Source organism: Megascapheus bottae, chromosome 6 (genome assembly GCF_031878675.1).
Source record: "Megascapheus bottae isolate mThoBot1 chromosome 6, mThoBot2.hap1, whole genome shotgun sequence".
Lineage (NCBI taxonomy): Eukaryota > Metazoa > Chordata > Mammalia > Rodentia > Geomyidae > Megascapheus > Megascapheus bottae.
The window spans coordinates 66,802,551-66,814,604 of record NC_143514.1 but is presented as its reverse complement, the minus strand read 5'-3'; the positions used below and the strand labels follow the sequence as shown (position 1 = coordinate 66,814,604).

At 47.0% G+C, this 12,054-nt stretch overlaps 1 protein-coding gene across 1 annotated transcript in view; it reads left to right on the top strand.

The window, feature by feature from the left end:
- Window positions 1–12,054, top strand: part of Ptpru (protein tyrosine phosphatase receptor type U) — a 68,923-nt gene that overhangs the window by 39,289 nt on the left and 17,580 nt on the right. Inside the window, exons 15-20 of the mRNA XM_090334006.1 lie at window positions 1,077–1,106; window positions 1,505–1,665; window positions 7,415–7,605; window positions 9,028–9,103; window positions 9,745–9,821; window positions 11,647–11,664. Coding sequence (XP_090190132.1) covers window positions 1,077–1,106; window positions 1,505–1,665; window positions 7,415–7,605; window positions 9,028–9,103; window positions 9,745–9,821; window positions 11,647–11,664 — 553 coding nt within the window. The remainder of the gene's footprint in view (window positions 1–1,076; window positions 1,107–1,504; window positions 1,666–7,414; window positions 7,606–9,027; window positions 9,104–9,744; window positions 9,822–11,646; window positions 11,665–12,054) is intronic.

Below are 12,054 nucleotides of genomic sequence, written 5' to 3'. Positions count from 1 at the left end.
ATCCCATATTCCTTTCAAGGCTATTCCAGAAGTCCTTCTCCTACCTATACTTTGTTTTCTTCTAAAAACACTCAGTTTCCATATATATAGCACTCCATTGTATCCCCACTGAGTCACTGAGCTCCCTAGGATTCACCCAGTTTGCATTGTGGGGTGTTGTGGAACAGAGATCAATGTGGGGGTACAAATGTAATTGACAGAGTAGGCCTGAGGGGACCTTGGGAGGGAGCACAGAGGAGGTTCTGGGGTCAGGGTGCTAGGCTTGGAGTCTGCTTTGGACTTGTCCATTCCTCCTTATGACAATGTTCCCATCTGTTCTGGCTTCTCATTGTGGGTTGGTGTAGTGATGCAGGGATTTTTTTGGTTTGTGGTACTGGGGCTGGAACCCAGGGCCTGTGCAGGCATGTAGGCAAGTGCTTGGCCTCAGAGCCACATTGCCTAACAATGTGTGAGGCTTTTGAGCCACGCAGGGTTTCAGGTGCCCTATCTCTGGTAGACTCCTCACTTCGGGGCAGTTGTGAAGAATGAAAGCCCTAGGTTTGCATGGACAACCTGTTGGATCCCCGCCCCGCATCCTTAGCTACTCTCGTTCCTAGACTGAAGCAAAGAGTGTCCACTCCACTCCAGGCTCTCAGGGTCTGCAGGGGTGAGTGTGAGGGGTGGGGGCTGTTTACAGGCAGAATAGTTGTGGGTGAGTTTGTGTGTGTGGAGGACACTGATGTGTGTTTGCGAATACAAGTCTGTGGGTGATCCTATGTTTTAATATATAGAATGTGTGCCCATATATGTGTATTTCTATGTGAACATGCATGTGCGTGCATGTGTGTCCGGCTCTCTCTATGTGTGTTTGTGTGACCATGAATGCTATGGATCTCTAGACTCTTTACTCCAGTAGTGGGCTTGGGGAAGGTTCTAGAGGAGCCTCTGCTCCTGGTCCCTGATGTCTGAGCCCGGCTGGGGAAGTCCTGGTCAGCCCTTTCCCTACTATGGGAAGCCCTGACTCCCTCCTGGTGTCAAATTGGCCCAGCCTTGGTGGAAGCTCCCACACGACTGCTATTCTCTTTGCATGCTGCCAGGAGGGACCGCTACGCCTATTCCTACTACCCGTGAGTAGCTCTGCCAGCCCAGGGGCACCACGGCCATGCCTTCCACCCTACCCTCTCTAGCTGGGCCTAGCCTAATGTCAGCCCCACTCCTCAGCCACCTCTGCATTAGGGTAGCCATCTTTGCTCTGTCTCCGGCATTCATTTTCTGTTTTGTCCTGGTCCTGAGGATTGGTTTCATAGTCAATCAGCTACTCTGCTACTTTTGCCCATGTCCCAAGTAGGTATTAGAATAAGGACCCAGAGCTGCACCTGCCTCTGTATGTGTGTGTGTGGGGTGGTGGTGGGGACACTGCTGTTGATGGGATCTGGCGAGGTGGAAGGTGGAGGCAGAGCCCCTCTGCATTCTCAGCTCAAGACCTGGGAGTGTCCACCCTCACACGCCCATCACCCTTCTGCAGGAAGCCAGTGACCATGACCAAGGCCACCGTCAACTACCGACAGGAGAAGACACACATGATGAGTGCTGTGGACCGAAGCTTCACAGACCAGAGTACTCTGCAAGAGGATGAGCGGCTAGGCTTGTCCTTCATGGATGCTGCCCCTGGCTACAGCCCCCGAGGTAAGTGCTACCCTCCTTCCCCCTGCCTCCCTCTTCCCACACCCTGCCAACGCACACACCGCACACATTGAGCGCCTGTCAGAAGCTCACAGAGGGAGCTAGGGTGTGTTTGCAGTATGACTAGGGAGCCCCAAGGAACTCAGCCAGCATCACAGGGGCACAGGATCCAGTGACAGTCATCACACTGCTATGGGATTGGACAGGTCAGAGCAGCCTCACCATTATTGAGTGCTTGCTGTGTGAGGGAAGGGGATCTAGGTATACAGGGGTATCTGAGTCACACAGACATGGGCTGGTGGCTTCTAGATCTCCTGCATAGCTGTGTGGCCTGATCTCTTGGATATCTGTTTCTTTGTGTGGACCATCTCAGTTTGTAACAAAGTTCCTTTTAAGATTGGTGTGAGAACTTATAAGATATAAATTATGTCAAGCTGTCTGACAATCTGGATGGACTAAGTCGCTATTACATACTCGTATTGTGTCATAGTCAAAAATCACTTCATCCTATTTATGAACTCTTTTTTTCTCTCTTTCTCTCTCTCTCTCATTCTTTCTCTCTCTTTCTCTCTTTCCCTCCCTCCCTCCCTCCTTCCCTCCCTCCCTCCCTCCCTCCTTCCTTCCTTCCTTCCTTCCTTCCTTCCTTCCTTCCTTCCTTGTTTTGGGGCTTGAATCTTGGGCCTAGGTGCTGTCCCTGACCTCCTGTTTGCTCAAGGCTAGCACTCTACCACTTGAGCCACAGCACCACCTCTGGCTTCTTCTGTGATTCATTAGAGAGTCTCACAGACTTTCCTGCCCAGGATTGTCTTTGAACTGCAGTCCTCAGATCTCAACCTCCTGAGAAGCTAGGATTACAGGCATGAACCATCAGCGCCTGGCTCTGCACCACTTTTGTTGCTGTTGAAAATAATTTTGTGTTCATTTGTATAAAAGATAATATGAAATTCTTATCACGTTATAGTCACGAAAGTGTAGCATACCCTAGTGAATCCCAGGGGTGAATTAGAACCTTAGCCAGGTGCTGCTCCTTCCATTAACTCCTCTGCCTCCTAGGTATGCCTCTGAAATTTGTGTTTGTAATTTTCTTGCCTTCTGGAGTTAGTTTTACTATCTATATATCTTCAGCAAATACATTATATAGTTTCATTCATTTTTCCATCTTTATTAAGATGAAGTCATACTCTTTCAATCTAACATCGCATTTCTAACATTTGTCTATGTGTATTTTGTTATAGTTCTCTTATCTATGATGTGTAGTTTTCTGTTGTATGACACAATTTAGTTCTTCATTCTGCCACCTGTGGCTATTCATTTGGCTTCTAGTTTTGTTTTGTTTTTTAAATCACAAATGAGGCTGTTGTTATTTTTATGTGAGTCTTTAGGTACCCCTGGATATGGGATTCTTGAAGTAGATTCTTTGGATTATAGCATTTGTGCTTGTTAGATGGTGCTAAGTTGTTTCCTAAAGTGACTTTGCCTGTTTTCATTCCTAGCAGTTATGCAAGACATTTTGTTACTCTATATCAGGATCAAAATATGCCAGTCTTTTTCCTTTTGCCAAACTAGTTTGTATAAAATGATAATTCTCTATGGTCCTAATTTGCATTTCTCTGATTACTAATGAGGTTGAACATATTTTCAAGTCATTATTGGCTATTCAGGTCTCTTCTTCCATGAAATGCCTGTTCATGCCTTTCACCTAATTTTCTATTGGTTTTTTTTTCCTTTTTGGTTGCTTTCTTAGTGTTTTTTAGGAGTTCTTTATATATTTAGGATAATAATCATTTGTCACATATGAATTGCAAATATCTTCTCCCAATTTGTGGTACATATTTCTAGGTTATTTATAGTCTCTGTGGATGAACAGAACGTTTTTATTCTAAAGTAGTCAAATTCAGAGGTCTTTTGTGATTTCTACCTTTTGTGTTTAAAAATTCCTTCCCAACCGAGGCCACTGTATATATATATTTTTCCCTTCTCAAACTTTTAATATGTTATATTTCTCATTTAGATCTTTATTCACCTGGAACTTACCTTTTTTTCCTCCACCTAGGATTAATCAACTGTATGGTGTCATTTCTTACAGCTCAGACTTCCCATTCTGATTTACAGGCACTTCCCCGCCCACCATGTATTCGTTTTTTTCCTGCATTTGTGGACCAGGTTCTGCTTCCTTAGTCTCTTGCTCAGTCAGTTTGGTGATTCCTGTGCCCAAACTGCCTGTTGTCTGCTCCTGAGTAGATAAGATTTCAATTGTGAGCAGCTGGCCTAGGTTCAGGCTGTGTTATTTGCTCATTTCAGTCAGTAGAAGGAAAATTTTGGGGTGTCTTCTTTATCTGAGGGTGGTGGGAGTTGGAGAAAATGCCCATCTCTGAGAAAGCTCTGGGGATCCTGTGATGAGGATACAGACCCAGAGAAGTGAAGGGACTTCAGTTAGAGTTGAAATTCAGGTCTTCCATTCCCAAACACAGTTTTTTTTTCCTGGCCTTACCCCTCCCTGGAGGACCTCAGCTGTTCACTGGTCACTCAGATGCTCCATGTTTATGATGGATGAGGTAAGAGCCTGGGAGAATCTTTGGCTGGTGACTTTGAAGCTACAGGCTAGTTCTAACCCTTCTTCCCTCTCAGAGGCTGCCAGCTATGGGTCAGCTGATGCTTGCTTGCGTATGGGGTGAGGCAGGTAGTGAGTCTCAAATCCCATAGAGGGATTCATGGATCAAGGGAGCAAGAAACTGTCTTCTGGGGGCCCAAGAAAGGAAAAGTCCTTTTGGGATCTCACTCTGTGCAATCCCATCTTTTTCTTTTTGTTATACAACATATGTGCTGTTCTCAGTCTCCAGCTCAGAGCTCGGATTCAGCTCTCAGGATCTCAACCAGTTGGGGCCTTTTGTTTGTACTTAGCCGTTTTGAGCAAATTGTGGGCCTGCCTGTGGGATTGCCAGACCTTCAGGATCTCTGAGGTGAATTCTTCCAGTCCCGTCAGCCCTCATTTGCTCCTTTTCCAACTGGAGAACACTCTGGAGCTGCTAATTCAGGTCCATTAGGAGCACTAGGTCTCTTTGGTTCACTGAGTCCTCTTATTCAGCAAAAATCCTTGATATCTTTATACACATATTATGTGTTTGCAGTGAAAGTGCCTTTGAATCTATGTTTCAGGTCTTGGATAAAGAGTTTGTGGTGGAGAAGGACCAGGACTCTAGTCTGTCAGCTGCCCTGACTTTTTGGGACTGGAGAACTTCCTCTGTTTCCTGGAAATGAATAATGACTAATAACTAATAATGTTAATTGCTGCCATGAGCAGATGCTCTCCATGCACCTTATGATTATCCTAGACTTTATATTGGATATTGGATAGGAACCTTTTCTTCTCCTTCACTTCTGGGGCTTGAACTCTGGGCCTGGGCACTACCTCTGAATTTCTTTGGATCAAGGCTAGGGCTCTACAATTTGAGCCACAGCACCACTATTGGCCTTTTCTGAGTAGTTTATTAGAGATCAGAGTCTCATGGACTTTCCTGCCCAGGGTGGCTTTGAATTGGAATTCTCAGCCTCCTGAGTAATTAGGGTTACTGTCATGAGCCACTGGCCAGTGGGTAGAAACTTTTTTTAAAAAAAATTTTCATTGAAAATGGAAGTTTAGAGAGAGTAAGTGAGGTCCCCAAGGACATGCAGAGGTGGGGTTTCATCTGAGGCCTGTCTGTCTCCTGAGCCTTCTCTCCTTCTCTTATCTCCTGAGGATGTTTCAGGAAACAGACCAAAAGTACCCTCTGCAGCAGAAGGTGTTTGTGAATGGTCTACATCCTCAGCTCTTGAAGATGTAAAATGCACCAAACTAAACATGTTAGAAGTCCTGTGAGGTCTTACATGGGAAGAAGCCTATTTGCTTTCATTTATTTGTTTATTTTTGCCAGTCCTGGGGCTTGAACTCAGGGCCTGAGTGCTGTCCTTGGGCTTGCTCAAGGCTAGAGCTCTACCACTTGAGCAATAGCACCACTTCTGGTTTTTTCTATGTATGTGGTATGTGGGTCTTGGTGCATGCTGGGCAAGCATTCTACCACTAGGCCAAACTCTTGGCCCTGTCTTCATTTATACCAGATTTTCACACTTCTTTTTTTGTCAATCCTGGGGCTTGAACTCAAAGCCTAAGCATGTCCTTGGACTTTTTCAAGTGGTCTACCACTTGAGCCACAGCACCACTTCTGGCCTTTTTAATGTACGTGGTATTGAGGAATCGAACCCAGGGCTTGGTGCATGCTAGGCAAGCACTCTATGCTCCTGGCCCCTTCACACTCTTAAAGAACCTTATTCTTCCTCCTCTTCTTCCTCATCTTTTTCCTCTTCACCCTCTTTTTCCTTTTCTTTCTCCTCCTTCTCCTTGTCCTCTTCCTCTTCATTTTCCTTCTCCTCCCCCCTTTCTATTCATGAAATACCTCAAAATCATCTTGCCTGTCTGGTATTTTCTAGAACACACTTTGGCTACTATGACATTTCATTTTTCCCATCTGTGAGAATAAGACTGTCAGAGCATCTGGCCATACAGTTTAGCTGGCATTTGAGCTGCCTTCCACCTGTAAGCAACCAAGACATCCAGATAAAATACAGGAAACAATTGTTTCCAAACATGGAACTCAGGCAGTTCAGGACTGTGACTCTGGGAGGTGACAGAAGAATGAGGGAGGTCCTATCCTAGCCTTGACTCTGCTTGGAGGTCATTTCCATACCAGAGAAGGCTGCAAACAGAGGGTGTAGTCTTCCTGATTTGGCTGGGGCTTAGAGAAGCTGAGCTCTTGGCTGTCTTCCCTGGAGAATCTGTTTTGATTCTGCCAGTGTGTCACTGAGTAGAGTTGTGAGCTGGGTGTTGGAGAAGGCTCCCCCAAGAGGGGTCATTTGGCTGAGATCTGAAGAATAAGTATAAGGCCACTAGGCACAAAAAGTAGGGGGCAGAAAAGTATGGATGCAGGGAGAACAGCCTGTGTGAGACACAGGGATGGGAGGGGCAGGCACCTCAAACCCCAGACTGTTCCATGGCCCCCACCAGCCCAGGCCTGGCAGAGAATGGCTGTGAGAAGTGCTAAGGGCACGTGAGTCCCTGGTCTCACCAGGTTGGGAGGCAGGAAGTGAGTGGGAGGAAGTGTCCAAGGTCCCAGGGACAATGGAGGCTTTCTCAACCTCAGACTCAATCTCTAGAACCACTGTACAAGGCTGAGCTGGAGAGCCAGGAGGGGGTTACATGGGGGGGCGGTGCCCAGGGCTGTGTGTAGCACTTTGAACCCTTCACCCTGGCCCTTTTGGCGGGGCTCCAGCCCAGGTTGACAATGGAAATGCTGGCACAGGGGAAACACTGCTATTCAGGTGTCCAACATTTGTCTGTGGAACAGACAGCAACTAATTTTGATTGGCTCCTCTTTGAATGTGGGAATTTCTGGGAGTTGCTAGTGTTGCAGATTGTTCCCTGGAAAGAGAGAAGCCGAGGGGGGGTGTTGGGGGAGGGGGAGAAGGAAGTGGAGTGTGGAGGCTCTAAGGCCTCATGGGGTGGAACCTGGAGGTCACAGGATGACTGGGTGGCAGGGCCACAAGACCCTGTAGAGGTCACTTGATGTGACCTGCCCTGTCTACTGTCTAGCTGTCCTATACTCTATGTTGGCTGTGTCCCCTGTCCCTTGTTCTGTCCTCCAAGGTCATTTGGGATTCTCAGGCTAGAGCATGTGTATGCATGTATATCAGGAGTCCCTGTCCCTTATTCTAATTACAGGAGACCAGCGTAGCAGTGGGGTCACTGAGGCCAGCAGCCTCCTGGGGGGCTCACCACGGCGCCCATGTGGCCGGAAGAGCTCCCCATACCACACAGGGCAGCTGCACCCCGCGGTGCGTGTAGCCGATCTTCTGCAACACATCAACCAGATGAAGACAGCTGAGGGCTACGGCTTCAAGCAGGAGTATGAGGTGCATGCACAGCCTGACTTCCCTGACCTTGCCTGGCTCTCTTCATTTTGGATATTGACCCTGGAGGCACTCAGCCCAATCCCAGTTGAACCCCATACTCTTAACAGTCTCCAAAGCAATCTTTTTCTTTTCTTTTCTTTTCTTTCTTTCTTTCTTTCTTTCTTTCTTTCTTTCTTTCTTTCTTTCTTTCTTTCTTTCCTTCCTTCCTTCCTTCCTTCCTTCCTTCCTTCCTTCCTTCCTTCCTTCCTTCCTTCTTTCTTTCTTTCTTTCTTTCTTTCTTTCTTTCTTTCTTTCTTTCTTTCTTTCTTTCTTTCTTTCTTTCTTTCTTTCTTTCTTTCTTTCTTTCTTTTTTGGTTCCAGTCTTGGGGCTTGTAATCAGGGCCTGGGCAGTGTCCCTGAGCTTCTGTGCTCAGGGCTAGCATTCTACCACTTGAGCCACTGTTCCACTTCTCGCTTTTTGGTAGTTAATTGGAGATAAGAATTGCATAGACTTTCCTACTGGGCCTGCCCTCAAAACATGATCCTCAGATTCCAGTAGCAAGGATTGTAAGTGTAAGCCACTGGCACTCAGCAAAAGCAACCTTTTTTGACTTTGACCCTGCTCCTGCTCCTAATATCAACTGACCTGGTTTCACTCAGACTTTCTATTTCTGGTATGATTTGTAAACTCCATGTTGGGCCTTATTATGATCCTATCAAAGTATTCTCCACTTTGAATTGGGTTAAGTTCACTTGCATTGACCTTGATCTAAAGCCAGGATGATCTTGACCCTATCTTGAATCCTAAACTGTGTGTGAATTGTGACTTGGATCTCATCTTCCTTCCTTTTGGCCCATAATATCCTTACCTTAATCGTGTGTGTGTGTGTGTGTGTGTGTGTGTGTGTGTGTGTGTGTGTATGCCAAGAGTGGGGGCTTAAACTCAGGGTCTAAGCACTGTCCCTTAGCTTTTTTTATTCAAGTAGTGCTTTACCACGTGAGCTAGTTCCCCCTCTTATTTTTTGGTAGTTAATTGGAGATAAGAATCTTATAGACTTTCTTGCCCAGGCTGGCTTTGAATTATGATCCACAGAGCTCAGCCTTCTGAGTAGCTAGAATTACAGATGTGAACTATCAGTATCTAACTTCTATATCCTTAGCTGAATCTGACTCTCACTTTTACTTTCTCTTCAACTGAAAAATTGGATTTTAACCATATTCCAAACCACATTACTTCCTCTTCTAAAGTGTCTGAGTTCTGACCTTCTATTTCCCTTTCTCTGATACTTGTTGCTCATGAAAGGTTCCAAGTTTGACCTTGAATCTGGGCCATTATTAGGGTTACACCCTCATCCCACCCGTGTCATTCCACATGAGGGGAAGGATTCGTGTGAGTGTTGTGGATCCCCATTCCCCACTGACTACCTCTTTTCCTTTTGGCAGAGCTTTTTTGAAGGCTGGGATGCCACAAAGAAGAAAGACAAGTTCAAGGGGAGCCGGCAGGAGCCAATGCCTGCCTGTGAGTGCTGGGGAAGGGACTGAATCTGGACAGTGGGTGAGAAAGGAGTGAGGAAGGGAGAACCTTCTCATAGTGAACTTGGAGGCATCCTCAGAATTACAATGGGTGTTGGCTATTGAGGCTGTCCTACAAGTAGTGGAAAGCATCACACTGTTTCTTTCTCTCTTTTGTCTTGTGATGTGGGAAATTGCATCATCCCATTTTACAGAGAAGAAAATTGAGACTTGGGAGGTGAAGACTTCCTAGCTAATCACCTGAGTAGCATATACCTTGGTGGTCCTTTTCCTCCTTCTCCTCCTCCTCCTCTTCCTCCTCCTCCTCCCTCCTCCTCCTTCTCCTCCTCCTTTTCTTCCTCCTCCTCCTCCTTCTCCTCCTCCTTTTCTTCCTTCTCCTCCTCCTTTTCCTCCTTCTCCTCCTCCTTTTCTTCCTCCTCCTCCTTTTCCTCCTCTTCTTCCTCTTCCTCCTTGATTCCATAGCCCAGACTCTAACCTCTGGCCTGGCCTTGGTGCCCAGAGCCTGCTGGTCAGCCCTGAGGCTTTAGGTTATTTGATTGCCCTGACTGGCCCCATACCCAGCCTTTCCTGCCAGTTCCAGCTCTGGGCTCCCTGCTACAGCTCTGTTCACCTGCTCTGTGTCCACAGATGATCGGCACCGAGTGAAACTCCACCCAATGCTGGGAGACCCCAATGCTGACTACATTAATGCCAACTACATAGACGTGAGTGCCTTACCCTGTTGTTTTTGCTCACCTGGCTCAGCCTGCTCCAGGCTCACTTTCCAAGGAGGGGAATAATGAGGGTTCAGTTGGCTGAGTTCTGATACTCCCAGCTCCTTCATTCAGTGCCAGGGAGCTAAGAGGAAGGGGTGACAGAGTGGTCAGAAGCCTTCAGGAAGGCTGGGGTTGGCTGAGAGATGGAGTGGTAGGCAGCATAGCCTAGAGACCAGGGAGGAGCCCACTTCAATGCAAAGCCAGGAGCTTGGAGAGAGGACTCTCATGATACTCAGTGAAGTTGGAGAGGTTAGGAAGGGCTGCATGGTGAGACCTAGAGTAATAGGTTAAGTAAGGAGCTAGAGCTTTCCCCCACAAGCACCTGGGAGTTATTCAGGTGTTTCGACTGTGAGCAGAATATCAAAGCATGTTTGCTGAGTGTGTATTATATGTCAAGCCCTTCATATCCAACAGTGCGTGTCATGACCTTCCTTTACAAGTGAGGACACTGGAGCTTAGAGAGGTGAATCTACTGGTTCTAGATCACACAGATACTAGTAAAAGAGACAAGTGCTGAGTGTGGTAGTATATATGTGTAATCCCAGCACTTGGGAGATGGAAGTGGGAGGATTACAAGCTTGAGGTCAGCTTGAGCCACATAGTAAATTCAAAGCCAGCCTGGGCTACTGAGCTGCCTATGGAGACCCTCATCTCTAAAAGAGAAAGAAGAGAAAAAAACTCAAACCTCAGCCTGCTTGTGTCTAGTCTTTGCTGCTAACCACTGAGACTATCCTGCCACCTACTGTAGATGTTAGAGCTGGCCTAATTGGAGGGAGGGACTAGAGACAGGGCAGGCTGCCAGGAGTGTGGGCTTGGGTGTAAAGGATGAATGGGAGAGGAGGCAGGGCCCAGGGACTGCTCAGAGAAGGGAGTCTGCTCAGACTCCTCTACTCTTGGTTGCAAGTTGAGTTTGGGAGATCATTGCATTGTTTATGATGCATAGTATGAGCACCTGGCATCAGGGATATAGATGTGAACAAGATTGTCCAGTCCTTGTTTTTTCTAGTAGGGGAGGTATATATATATATATATATATATATATATGTATATATATATATATATATATATGGAAAGTAATTTCAGATGAGGTTGGGGTGGAGAGCTGGGGGGTTGTAGCTCCATGGAAGAGTGGTTGTCTAGCATGTCTAGACTGGGTTTTATCCCCAGCACTGCAGAAAACAAAAGAGCCATTGCTTCATATAGATTAGCTGGGAAAACAAACCAGTACTAACCATCAGTTAGTTCAGAGCCAGGTCTGGCTGTACAAAGCAGGTAGCATGGAAGAGGCAGGGCTGGAACTCCTCTGGATGGCTGCAGAAGAGAGGGAGCCTGGGCAAAGGCCATGGAGGAAGGCAAGAGCACTGGGGACAAGGTCATCAAGACTTTTGGAGACCATATCTTTCCCTCTTCCATCTCCCTCCTGGAGCTGGATGTGCCACTCCATGCTTCCCAGAAGCCCTTGCTTCCTTCCCACTTTCCATCCTGTCCCATAGCTGGGGTGAAGGCCAGACCTAGCCTTGCGGACTTGGGCAGTTCTGCTGACAGTGGGCCTCTCCTTGGTCTTGTTAAGGTCCCAGATGCTTCTCTTGGGCCTGCATAGGGATACCCCACTCCCTCTCCCTACCCTGAGCCTGGGCCATTCATCTCTGCTCTACCTCCCAGCTCACATCAGTCACCCTTTCTGGCTGCTTCTGTGGCCCATCCACCTCCATCTGCCTCTGGCCTAACATCTGTCTCTTTTGCTTTGTTCTGTACCCTCACTGGACATTTTAAGATTCGGATAAACCACCAAGTAAGTATCTCTCTCCCTTCTCCACCTCCTCCTCCTCTGTGTATACACTCAGAATATTTCACAGTCTCTGCCCGTCTTTTTTTTCCCCTCTCTGTCTCTGCTGTCTTTCCCCTCTCCCGGGTACCTGACACCAAACTGTCCATTTCAGTAGCCTGGCCAGGGGCTGCCCAGGGATGACACTGCACAGTGCCCTTACTCCAGTCAGGTCACCCTCATCCTTCACGGTGGCAGAGGTAGTTGTGTCTGGGTGCTTTTCCAGCCAGTTCTGCACCAGTTGCCACTGTCTGTCACCTCTACCCTGTAGTCTTTAAGTTTTCACCCTTGAAGAATTAAACAAAACAAAACATACCCCTAATTCAACTAGTAATCTGATTTTTAGTGTGCATGTTA